Source organism: Monomorium pharaonis, chromosome 9 (assembly GCF_013373865.1).
Source record: "Monomorium pharaonis isolate MP-MQ-018 chromosome 9, ASM1337386v2, whole genome shotgun sequence".
Taxonomy (NCBI): Eukaryota; Metazoa; Arthropoda; class Insecta; order Hymenoptera; family Formicidae; genus Monomorium; species Monomorium pharaonis.
In genome coordinates this window covers 7,178,372-7,192,027 of record NC_050475.1, presented here as the reverse complement: position 1 = coordinate 7,192,027, position 13,656 = coordinate 7,178,372, and the positions used below count along the sequence as shown (strand labels likewise).

The 13,656-nt window shown below is 33.5% G+C and overlaps 1 protein-coding gene across 1 annotated transcript in view; it reads left to right on the top strand.

Annotated features, from left to right (window-relative positions):
* LOC105833853 (transcription factor cwo) overlaps nt 1-13,656 on the top strand; it is a 53,588-nt gene that overhangs the window by 25,360 nt on the left and 14,572 nt on the right. The window contains exon 2 of the mRNA XM_012675885.3: nt 3,872-4,001. Coding sequence (XP_012531339.1) covers nt 3,872-4,001 — 130 coding nt within the window. The remainder of the gene's footprint in view (nt 1-3,871; nt 4,002-13,656) is intronic.

Below are 13,656 nucleotides of genomic sequence, written 5' to 3'. Positions count from 1 at the left end.
CAGATACTTTCTCCTCAACACAATGTTAGATTTACTGTTAGATATTTTAAATTAATATTATGAAGTTCTTGATATCTGTTGATATTGATATTATTGATTATACGTTATCGTAAAGTATTACAGATATAACGTGTTGTTTTGCTTTTCGAATTATTAGCATTATCAATACTATTAGATAATCGTCTTATTTGTTTCAAATTATTCGAATTAAAATTATTGTTTGCTAATTTTTTTACTTTTTATTTTAAAAACTAATTTTCAATGTACTAATTTACTCCAGAATGATTATTTTGGTATTTTATTAGGTTTATAATTTACAAAATTTTTCAAGAATTTTTCCATTAAAAGAACTTAAAACAATTAAGATAAAGTATTGAAATCATATAAATTGATACTCATCAATATTGATTAAAAAAGTTCAAAACGTTATCAAAGAATATAAGAGAATATAACATTCTGTCTCGTTTCTTGAAAATTCGAACGATTAATTGTCTAATATTATTGAAAGCGGTAATTATTTTAAATTCTTTTTTTAATTACTTGAATTATTTATATAATTGTCTTTTACTCTAATGCTTATTTAAAAACTTAATTATTTTGTGGCGAAATTTTCTTTAAATATTTGGAAAATTCTAAAGTGCTTACCTTTCTAATTACGCTAAAAGTCTAAGAATTGTGATGAAAAAGAATCATCCCACACTGAGAAAAATAAGTTGTTCATTTGATTAAATTATTCAACTTAATTAAATTTGTTTAAATTCAAATATTTATGTACTTCAGTCAAATATTATATATAGAAATTTGATTTAAAATTCAAATACTTTATGTATTTAAGCTAAATAAATAAACACTTGAACTAAAGAAATTTAATCGAGTTGAAAAATTTAGTCGAATTAACATTTTTTTCTCAATGCAGAATGTGAAAAAATATTGGAAACTGGTGCACCCTTCTCTCGTGACCTGCCAGGTGTGCGGTTGCATCGATACTTGCTTCGATATCAAATGTCGCGATTACTATTATAACGTTTGCATAATAGTGCAATCCTATTCGGGGCACACGTGCGCCGCGCCGGTATGCGCGCTGGGCGCGCTGCAGCGAAGCGTTTCACGAGGATGCGTAGCGCGTTGCAGCCGCAGGTGCACATGGTGTGTCCGCCGACGCCGGGCGACGCGTGGCGAAGGAGATCGGTACGAAACGGTTGCGACACGGCGGGAACGGGGACGGGGATGGGGTGGGGACGACAGAGGGGGAGCGACGGCCCTAGTCACATGCCGGAAAATGTCAACCACGTGCGCGTACACGAGGCGCTCGCCTATAATCCGCCGCGTCGTTGTGAGAGGAGCGCGCGATACGAAGATGGAAACGCTGTGTCGCGGGCGTGCCGCAGTTCACGTGGCAATCGCACGGGAAACCGTGTACGCAAGTCCACCTCTGTAGTCTATATCCCTTGTTTCTTTCTCCTCTCTTTCTCCTTTGCGTTTGCCGATTGTTGACCCAGATCCAGATCTCTCGGTGCTCGCGTAGCGGATTATTTTCTCGCAATTTAACGCCGCAACTAATTTGTTTCATCTCTTGACTCCCCCCCCCCACCCCCAAGGAATTTTCAGTTTTCACGAGCGGTAAAAAAATTTCGCGAGAGGTCCGACCTTGCTGCGTTGTTTTTTTACGATGGAGGACCATCCGTTCTGGTTTCGCGGGATATCGACAACTTCGTCCTTGAACTCTCGTATGAGCGAACGCATTCGGTAAACATAATATCAATGTCTCCGTCGCTGTTGCAAGATTATGTGGGAGACTCTTGTGGAATGCGATTATTATTATTTTTTTTTTTTTTTGAGAAATAAGAATTTAGGCTGTCCCCTAAACCGATTCTCTTGTAAACGTTTTTCGATGTTGTTGTTTGTTTGTTTTTTAATATGAGACATTCGGTTTAAATAAAGAATACGATTCTTAAAGAATACAAGAATAGATCTGTTTTTCAGAATCAATTGCTGCCTCTCAAGAAAGGTTTTATAATTTTTAGATTAATCAATCTTTTTATTTAACTGCATTAAACATTTATTAAGTAATATTATTCAGAGTTAAGTCGATAAAATGTCATTTTTGAAAAATGAAAATTTAGGTTGTCGTAGACCGGATTCTTTCAACATTTTTTAAATTGTTTGTCTTTCAATATAAGACGTAGCATGTATAATTAAAATATGATCTTTAAAAATTCAAGAATAGGAGACCTGTTTCTCGCAAGCAGTTGCCGTCTTTCGAGAAAGATTTTACTATTTTTAAATTTATTAATTTTTTTTTACTTAGTCATATTAAACATCTATTAAGTAATAATTTATTCAGAACAAAGTTAATCAAATGTCATTATTTTTGAAAAATAAAAATTTAGGTTCTAAACCGAAATCTTTCTTGAGCATTATTCTTATATCGTAATAGTTAGGGTTTCAACATAAGAGGTGTCTAATTAAAGAATACGATCTTTGAGAAGACTAGACTTGTATTTCAGAAGCAATCGATGTTTTTTATCCTAATCTTTTGAGAAACATTCGACCATTTTTTTATTTATCAATTTTCTTTACTTAATCGCGTTAAACCTTCATTGAGTAATATATTATTTAAAGTCTATGAGGTGATATAAAGGGGAGAGATAACAGCCATTTCCACATTACCTCTTAAAATAACTAACGAGAAATCTATTACCGAGCGTAAGCGTTTATTGACACGTTAAAAATGCAAATCTACAGCCTGTATAGCGTCACAACGAAGAATCTACATTCTAGAATGCAATAATGCGGCAGGAATGGGTACTTGACCGATTTACTTTCAAAAGTATTCGTTTGTTATATCTACCTTCCCGATCAATTATTAAGCGTTGGACGAGACTCGATTTCCGATTACGCTTATTAGCGAATTATACCGGTTGCCGCCGGGCGGCGGCCTTCTGGCTCCGTCTGTTGCGGAATTACGACGTATCTGTGTCACATGCATGCGAAGAACGCGCTGCTGCGACGGGGGAACTCTTTAAACCCGTTAAAAATTTACGCCGTTACAAAAGGGACTCGAATGCCGACAGCCCCCTCGGCGGCGTTATACCGTCGTGGCGCACAATGGGCTGGGGAAACGGTGTCGCCTGCAAGTTTCATAAGCAACGACATTGCCGGGCTTATCAATAATGCGCCGGAGCCTCGTGCTTTTCCCGTTCACTCTATTTACGGCGGAAAATCTATAACGGGGCAAGGGACGTGCATAGGGTTATTGACTGAAACATTCGTGCCGAGAGCGGTTGCGTAAGCTTACTTCGCGAGAAGCGGATGCATTTAGCTTCTTGATAGCATGGTCGTGATGCACGTAACCGATGCGTCGAAATTCTCCCCTTTGAGATGACAAATAGCTTTTCTATTTAAATACGAACGTGAAATGGAGGGATGTAATTTTATAATTGACATTGTGAATCTGACTTAGCGGGGAGATGATAATTATTCGAAATTAAACGGGAGAATGTATATGCATAGATTGATAAAAAAACCAACACTAAATTGTATCCGATTACTTAAAATGTTGTTAGTACGTACAAGAATATCTGTTAAATCTACCATTTCTATCTACATTATTTGTTTCGCGTTTATTTTATTTCTTATGTATTCACTAAATGTTATATTAAGTAAATATAATATAAAATACCGTGATGATGATTTACCAATTATATAATTATTTTTTTATATTTATGTATGTGTATGTATGCAAAATTGGGAAAAGAATGTAAAAATACAAACGTGTAGTTTACTTCTAACAAATTTATCTTTTTTTGCGCTGTTAGGTCAGCAGTACTGTAGATGACTAATCGGTATATTTTTCGTTCTTTTTTTTCAGTCTGGATGGTAGATCTTGCAAGGATGAGATATACAGAATGGGCATAGGAGCGGGATATTGCGAGACCAACCTGAACTTCGCGACGGCCTCGGAGGATGACGAGGTTTACACCAAGAAGAAGGTCTCCAGGGTGAGTCATAAGCTCTCATTTCTATTCGATCGGCTTTATAATAAGCACTTTCGTCCCAATCGGCGAAATATTAAGCAACGCGCATCACGCTTCGTTTCTTTTGTGTCTGTCACAGATATCTCTTGGCTATTTTTATCGTGTGTCACAATATTTGCTTAAACGAAAGTGTACAAATACTTCAAGCGCCGATAGAATTATATGCATCGATGAAACACTAGTCACAGGCAAATATTGCACGTGAATGAAGATGGAATAGTTATATATTTGTTATATTTGTTCATCTTAATTAACTGAGGAAATTTTTTAAAATCTGATTTCTTAATTACATATACGTATTCGGAAAAGTATAGGAAATTATATTTAATGTTTCAAAAATTGTATTTTAACTTAGAAGATATCTTTGTATCTTCCTCTTCTTTTTATTTTTTATTTTCTAATAATATTTAATTGTTTTTAATGATAAATTTTTAATTAATTTTCTATAATTATGGAAATTATATGGCAATATGGCAGATGTGCTTAGTTTTTCTTTATATTAGATCTGAACAATGAGTTTTGAAAACATTTTAAGCAAAAATTGAAATTAAATAAAGAGAGGAAAAGTTGTTTTTTTTTTAATTTCAATTTTCAATTTCGTCCCTTTGCACTTTTATTGCTGGGTTTGCTTTCTTTTCATTGAGTTTCTTATGATGGCCAGAAGACGGCTCCAAAATCGGCGTATACGAAAAATCGCGCGGGGTATTTAGGCCATCGCGTTGTGGAGAAAGGTTTTCCGTGTTGTCGAATCAGCGATGATGCAACGTGACGCGACGACGTGCGTTAGTCACATCACGCCACGTCCCGAAAACGATGATTGTGACACGGCGATCGCACGAAATCGGACATCGGAAATGTCGAGTGCGCCAAATCCTTATCAGAAATTTGTCGACGCACGTTGGCGCACGTTTTAAACAATTTAAATATTTGAACACGAACGCGTGACTTTAATCACACTTTCTTTAATCACGTTTGTTATTGTATCCTTTTAAACTCTCTTGCATTTTATTTAATTTGTTTGCATAAAAAAAACATGTTAAAGTTCTGATAATATATTTGTTACACAATTATTTCTAGGAACCTGTTAAGTATTTGTATTATCAACATCGCGTATTTATATAGCTCACGCTTTATATATATATATGTATTAGTTGTGATAAGCATGGACTATTAGCTGACGCAATGATTCTGCCGTTTCCAATATACTTATATTGGTCACTTTGCGCTAAATGTTGTTTTTGTGCCAAGGTTCCAAGTAATAATGGCCAATGGACAATTGATTGTGTTATTATTAGTGACACGTAAACTTATTGTAATTTAATTTACAATATTAAAAGGTAATTATTTTGGTTTCAACAAGTTCGGAAACGTCTTGTACGCTTTTAATAATAATCAAGTATAATTACTGAGCTTTGATGAAATAATTTTAATTATTCAGTTAATATAAATATTTGGTTCTATTATTAGGCTTGATTACTATTAATGTAATTGCTAAATATTTGGTGTATTAATCAAACATTTAATTGAAATTATTTCATCAAAACTTGATTATTACTACCAAATCCTTTTTTAAATAATGTCTTTCAATTGGCTGAGCGATTTTACATCCGGTTGTGAATCCGTTTCGGGAAATTTCTCCTCTTTTTTTGTTTCGTGTTGCAATCACCGGGCTCTTACCAAATCAAGAGACATTCTGGTTAGGAAGTAGCTCGGAAGCGTGACTAGGTGTCTTCTCGAGATGTTGTGACGATTATACGGATCTGAATTAGAAAGGAACGTCTGTTCCTCTATTTCTCTGTCTCTTCCTTTTTCTATGTCGACACATAATTCACGACAGTTAGGAGAAAGCAATGGTAACGGAATTCGCGTCTGCGGACTGAGAAGTGATTTACGTTGTTATTCTGCCCAACAACTCGTAAACCAATTTTCTTTCTCTCTCTCTCTCTCTCCAAAAGCTTTATCTTTATTCCAAAAATAATTCGAATAGAATAGTGATTTATTTCAACCGTATGCAAATTATTGATTTTAAAATTTATGTCCGCGCGAATGGCTGTGATGTAAGGAAAGAGTTCTCGCGTTCGCCGAGATGTAACGGCGTTATCGCATGAAGACGAGTAGGAAATCTTCGCGCTCTCTTTTATTAGTCCTTGCGCAATCTGATGAATCCGCGAATTGTGTAATTCTCTCTCTCTCTCTCTTCCTCTCATTTGTCACGCATCGAGATGAGTTGAAAGATGAATTGCGTTGCTAGTTATGCGTACCTAATTCGTTTTGCATCGGCAAATTATGTAAAACAGCGTCTGTCTAATAACATCCGTCTGCGTTGGATTGTCGATGCTATTTTCGCGTGAATATATCGGAGATGTTCTCGCATTCAACTCTAGTCTTAAATTATTCTTTTTTTACATTGTAATATTCATGATTGGGTAAGAAAAAAGAATTTTATTTCTTTTTCTTTACACTAAGCTACAGTGGTACAATGGCTGTGCTTACAGCTTGTCGAATATCGCGCACGCTTCTCAATGAAGTCTGAGGAACTACCACTGCAATTTCGGTACTTTATACGATTCGTGAGGTTGGAAATGTATTGTTTTTTTCTGGAAAACTTCTAAAGCGATATCTAATCAAGTTTTTAAGACGGTATTTTCTATCAGAGAAAGGGAAATCCCCAGAAATGAAAGATATAACTATCTAATCAGATTTATTTTATGCACCCTCTTGAAATAATAAAAAAATACAGCTAACCCAATTGAGTCACAAAATAAATTCCTAGGATAAGTACGTGATGATGCTTTACAACGTGACGAGAGAACGAAAGGCTGGGGCTTTCGTGTGCACGCACACAAAAGTATGCACGAAACGAAACGTTTGGCGCGTCTTATGACAAAGTAACGGTCCCAATTTATTTAAGGTTGAAACAATTTTTTTTTATTATGTAAATTTAACTGACAAACATTTAAAAAAGTTATTAATGTCAATGTAAGCAGTAAACATTACAGTTTTGAAGGGAAATTATTATATATTTAATAAAACAATTGTGAATTTGGAAAGATTTAAAAATGTTTGTAAATAAGTCCTAATTATGAATCAACATAATTAAATACATATTAATGTATATTTTTACTGCATGTTATTTTGTTTTGTGTTTAATATGTATAGTTTACTAAAAGTGTCATGGTTTCAAAAAATTATTAAGGAGTTACAATTAGGCTTATAAGAAAAATTTATAAGAAATTAATTATTTGCCGTTTTTTCCCCTAAACATTAGCAATGATTCAGAAAGTAATTTTATATTATAATTATAAAAAATTGAAGAATATAAAAAAATCTTGTGCAATTTTATTTAAACATATTTGTAAAAATATTTAACTTTGCAAATTTGACCTGTAATTTATGATTGATATACAATTGAGATCGTTATTACCTTGTTAAAGCTGAATTCCTTCGCCGCCATTGGACACTTCTTTCGCGAGAATGATCAACGTTCTCGGTCATGACACTGAATCAAATTGACGAAATGATTACACCTGCTTGATGACAATGCGAGGAAATTTCGCTGCCTCGTCAGAAACGCAGAAAACAACTTTTCAGACCAATTCAAACCTGTACTCCGATTTTTTTCTACATTGCACACGCATTTAATTACGACACAATATATTTGTACTCGATTTTCAAACGATTAAAAATAAGTAGATAAAAATTTGTTAAATTTGGTATCGCACGCGTACACATTTACACGCGCTCAATTATTTAGTTGCATTCTGCGCGTTTTACATTTACGTTTTAATTAAGAGTGTATTTTAAGAAATTTCTTGGCGTCAGTGTTATAGGATTCTTCGTGAGCCGTTTTGCTTCAGGTTTCTCTACCTTTTTCGCTCTTTTTCTTGTAAGCTGCACGTGGCGAACGAGATAATTCAAGTCACGGACTTCTCCTCATCGCTTTCTGGAACCGCCGGTCGTCGAGCGCATGCCGCTTCGCACGGCGATGAGTTTCGAAAGGCGGTTGCTACCTGATATCGTCCCGTTGCGTCACGAGCTGATATAGCATTCGTGGGATATCCGGGAAGAACGAATATTTTTATTTTTTAGTAATAAATAAACGATATACTTTAAAATGCCTCGCCAACATTACATGTTTGACAAAATAAAACGATTTAGAGAATTAGATTAGTGATAAGTTGGGAAATAAATCGATTTTAGGATTTTCTTTTTAAAAATTTGGAAGAAAATGCGAACTTTTTTCTGAATTCTGGTCTTGCCTTGTGCGACCATTGATTTTATGATCGTGAAAGGTTTCCGGATGAACATCGCGTAGTGAAACAGCGTTGTGTAAAAATTAAAAATTTATATTACTATATTAAAACTTTTAATATATTAAAAATGTACATCATTAATTTTTATATGACTTTTTGTGCACAAACATTGAAAAATATTAAAGTTATTGATTTTGAAAACGTTTAAAAAATTCCGAATTTGAATCAAAATTGAAAAAACAAGTTTTTCTTTTTTTTATATCTGTTTTACGCGAAGAAATATTTTAAAATTTATTTTAGAAATTGTTGGAATAATAAAATTTTCAAAATACTATTGAAATAGACAATCGTTATCTCGTTGATAAGAACTAAATTCTACCGTAAATAAGATAAAGCACCTATCTAAAAATATGCGAATATAATAAATTTGAAACAACTTGATAGATAAGTTTTTTAGGGCTATTGTTTTGAGAAAAATATTGCTCGTATAATTGCAATATGTAATATAACAATCAGTAAGAAAAGATTTTTATGTATATAAATTTTTAGAAAATACTAAAAGAATTTTGATTATTCTGAACTGTTATATAATAGTATTTAAATAAAATAAAGTTTATAGATAGATTGAAACATCTTTATATAAATATATTGAATATCAATAATATACGGAAGTTCTTATATATAATATTTGTAAATATAATTCTAAGTCATTATTTTTTAATGATCGTTCAATCGAATAGAATTCTATTTCCTCTTCTATTATTATTTATTATTACAGACCTTTGTAGTAGCAATTCAATTTATCTTCGAACCTTAAATCTATAATTATGGAGATGAATAACTAAAATAAAAGTTGTAGCAGACGCTTTACGTAAAGCAACGTATTTCTTATTTTTATTTATTTTTAATATGCAGAGAATAATTTAAGTTTAATAAAAAGAGGACGCTTTTGCGCGTATTCTGAGCTAAGGCGAGTTTCCGCTTCCGTTGGTTCCGATTCGTTTAAAACGCCCGAGGCGTTTATGCGCGCGTCCTCCGCCTTCGCTTATTTCCATATAAAATATCCGAGTTCACGGTATCACGTGGCCGACGACGCTCCTGGTAACGAATGACGTGACCGGAAAACTACTCGTGGAAAAGCGATCGAGCCGCGATCGTCGCACGCGACCCAAATAATGCTCGCTACGACGTCACGTGCAAGGAATAGCCTGGGCGCATCTCGTTTAATGAGCACGGCGCGGCGTGTGCCTCTCGATTTCCGAGATCCTATTTTCAGAAACTGTGGAACTTGCGAATGGAACGCGGCGAGCATTTAGCAAGGAATAAGGGATATGGTAAACCACGTAATAAAACATTGATATAAAAGCATATAGCGAATTCGCTGGTTTCGTTTTGGTTTTATAAAAATAAGGAAATAAAGTCGATAGCGAATAGGATAATTCGTAAAATATGAATATTTTCAGAAAAATGTAAGTCAATCTCTTTCTCTCGAAGGCAAACGCTCTATCGCAGTCTTCTCTCTTTTCTGTCTTTCTAACACGAGACGTTCGACCTTAGAACTTGAGGATGTACGCTTGTGCGAGCAAGCGGCCAATGTGTCGCTTTTAATCGCGGATATATGTTTCTTTTTTTTTTTTTATAGCAGCCAAGTGCCGCAGCGAGAGAAGTCGTTGATCCAAATGGCAAGCATGCCAAAATTAGAGTACGTGTGTACACGTTTGTCGTGTAACAGTTAGGTTTTCCAAGTTAAATTTGTCGCGGGCCGTATATTTAATCCTCGGGCTATATCGAGCGATCCGTTGGCGGAGACAGTCTCGGTACATCGCGACGTATTTACACCTTCGGGGCGGCAATTAAAAGCGAAACGCGAGATGACGCGGGGTTTTACATTGAATTATGAAAGTATAACGGCATGTGACTTTTCTCGTCTAGTTGGCGCGGTATTAAGGTTTTCTCCGTGCGCGCGGCATCGCTCGATTTCTAATCTCGTGTAATTACACGTGATAAGTAACATAGTAACGTAACATAGCAACGTACTAGATAACATCTGTACGTCACGTAAAGTAGCTCGGGCGCGAAAGGACGAAAATATTCCACGCGCGTGTGTGTGGAAAGAATGATTTCGTACTGGAGCATCTAAAAATCTAGCTGGCTACAGATAATTGAAAATAATTTTTTTTTTTTTCAATAATCGACCATGGTCTTATAACCGTTTTATATATTTTTTCCAGTTCTTCAAACATTTTTGCCTTGAAATTTTTTAATTGAACCATCATAGTATTTGATAATTTAATAATACTACATAATAATATTACATAATAATATTATATTAATACCAACAAACGTTTGTTATGGTAGTAATGTCAATAAAATTCCCTCTTCTTTCCTTCTTCTTTAATACATATATTCTCTAATACACTGTTGCAGCATTGCATTCTCTAATGCACACAAAAAGAACCTGTTGTGAAAAATATTATCTCAGCCAGAGTTTGAACCTGGACCTCCGTAGCAGGTGTCTTTTTTGTATTTATACGCGCGTTGGCCTTTTAATACATTTCTCAACATCCATCGGCCGTTGCGATAAATGTAAGAAATATTATTGAGCACTGAAATATTCTGCTATTCGTTAGTCTCAGTTTTAATAATTTCTTTTCTTAGGCTATTAAAATAATCATGCAGGATGGTTCAACGAAAAATACGATTTGGCAGAAAACATGATCTAAGCAGAAAAAAATTATTTTCAGATCTGTTATTCAGCAGAATTTTTAGACGTTTCAGTGAGACTATATTCCCTCCGCATTAATATTAATATGAATATAAAAAGCGACGTATTCGGCGGAAGTATCTAAAGTAGCTGAGCGTATCTGACGGCGAGCGGAAAAATACTTTGCGCGATAAGTAAACAGGTGTGACGTGTACAGTCGATGGCTTTGCAATTGCGGGCGGAAACCGCGCTTTTAAAGCGTCAAGCTTGTCGACTTGCGTACTTTGAGTTATGCGATATGTAAAATATGTCCGCGCGATATTTCCGACCGCGAGATTATCGTCTCGCGGCAAATGACTTCTGATTTTGCTTTGTAATTACTCGTAATAAGCTCCAAAATAAAGGCCGAGAGTTTCACGTGCCACTAGACACCGTGCGAACGGAATTACCGCGTGACTCAACGCGTGTCATGATATGCATTTATCGCGCTGTTTTTTTCTGCTTTTCCTCTCTCTCTTTCTCTCTCTCTCTCTCTCTATCTATCTATCTATCTTCCCGTACTTGTGCACGTGTTACGAGCTGTTTGACTTTTGCTTGCAGGAACTTTTGATCAATCAGCTGTTTTTATTTAACAGAATTAATGCAACTATTACCATTTATGTCAGTCATTAAAAGTTAGATATAATTGCTAGATAAAATTTTAGATTTTAGATATGGGAAATTATTACTGTGCAAATAAAAATATGTTGTAGCAGAGAATTTTAGAAGACAGCAAATACTAGCATAGGTTTCCTAAATTATTACTCCTTTATTACTGGAAAACTAAATATTGCATTGTATTGATACTAGTAAAAACATAATCTGCTTAGATAATTAAATAAACACTTAGTTTACGTAAGTTTATGATAGCATCTTTTTTCTAGGAAAATTACTAAAAATAAATTCTTCAAAAATAAGAATAGAATTTACGTGATTTTCTTTTGCAAGTTATTTAAACAATAAAATTAGTATATTATTGATAATGTTACAGTATTTTATAAATGTTGTAGTTTCCTAACACAGTTTATACTTTTCTCTTTCATATTTTTCGTAATATTTTATATAATAAAATTGTCGTAAAACATAAATTGCGTTTTTCTGTCATTGATAAATATGGTCTGCTATTTTTATAACATAATTTAATTTTAAATAAATTGTCTATTTTTATTTTTTGTTCTTACACTATTTTTGTTTTTAGAATGTTTAATTCTAATTATTTATTTAAACTTTGTCGTTTCATAGAAAAAAAGTATATTTTATTACTTGATTTATTCATTTTTTTACTGTTAATTTCTCTATTACAGGACTATGAATTCAGACATTGGTGTTTAATTTAATATCTCATTTTTAGGATCTAATTTCTCAGACGTTATGTTAGTTATGAAAATTACAACATTAATTATTACAAATAACAATTATAACAATTTGTAGTTTACATTTATTTTTAAAAATTTATTTTTAGCTTTTGTTAAAGAAATATTTAAAAGGTGGTATGTCAGTATTGGTGACCTTTAAAGTAATTAGAATTATATAAATATGTAAAATATTTCTTGACTCTTGAAAATTGATTTCGCATCAGTTTCAGGAATATATGATGAAGTCAATGTATATAAATCATGGATCGGATTGATGAGATATCCGCTATCTATCTTTGCTTTGCTGTGACTCTATCTGAACATCCATCGATTGAACTCTGTGTCAATCAGAAGTATTAATTTTGCAGATTTTATTTATTTATGTCGACGAATTGAATGTGAGAGAGACAGTTATATTTACAGAAAACAAATACGTATTTTTTGACGAGTGACTTATTAATTTGATGGACAAATTCCAGATTCGGACGAGTGTTTGGCTTCCGCCTTTAAAAAACGCGCCTTTAAATAAATTAAATTATTATTCCATATTTATTAGGTTAGAGAATTTGACTTTGATCAAATTTTAATTAACTTGGAAATTGTAAACGAATAAAGTTAATCAAATAGAAAATAATTAGGTCGTTTAAATAATTATGAAAATTCTATTCAAGGATTGCGTACATAATATCTGTTTAAAGTGCGGATTAACCTAATCAGCAATTAATTCAATTGTGTAAATACAATTGCTTTCGAGCTGTATAATTGCTCGTTGTTAACTTCTAATCTTTCTTTTCCCGTGCCAAGCAAAAAAAGAAGTCAATAATTTTATTTATATATTAATATAAGTTTTTTTAAAATCAATGATTTATTGGTCAAGGTAATCGGAGTCAATTGTGTCCACTTGGCCTCGTCTATTCTAACTTTCGTTTTTTTGTATTGCGTACATTAAAAAAATAATCTTGCAATTTCAACAAAAATTATATGAGTGTAAAAATTAGCTGTGGTAGATAAATAATTTGCAAATACTGTGATATGTATTGCTTAATCAATCTAACTGACCAAAGCTGAATTTACAAATTCTGTACGTGACAGCCAAAATTCTAACAGATACAAAAATAGCGATACATTTTGGTTGTGACATCAAGAAATTTGTTTATATCAGCGAAAAATTTTTTGGTGTGCATTGCTTGTTATAAGTTTCAATAGTGGCTTAAAGCATAATTTCGGAAATAAAAAAAAAAAAAAGCTTTCGTCAGCCTCTTAAAACC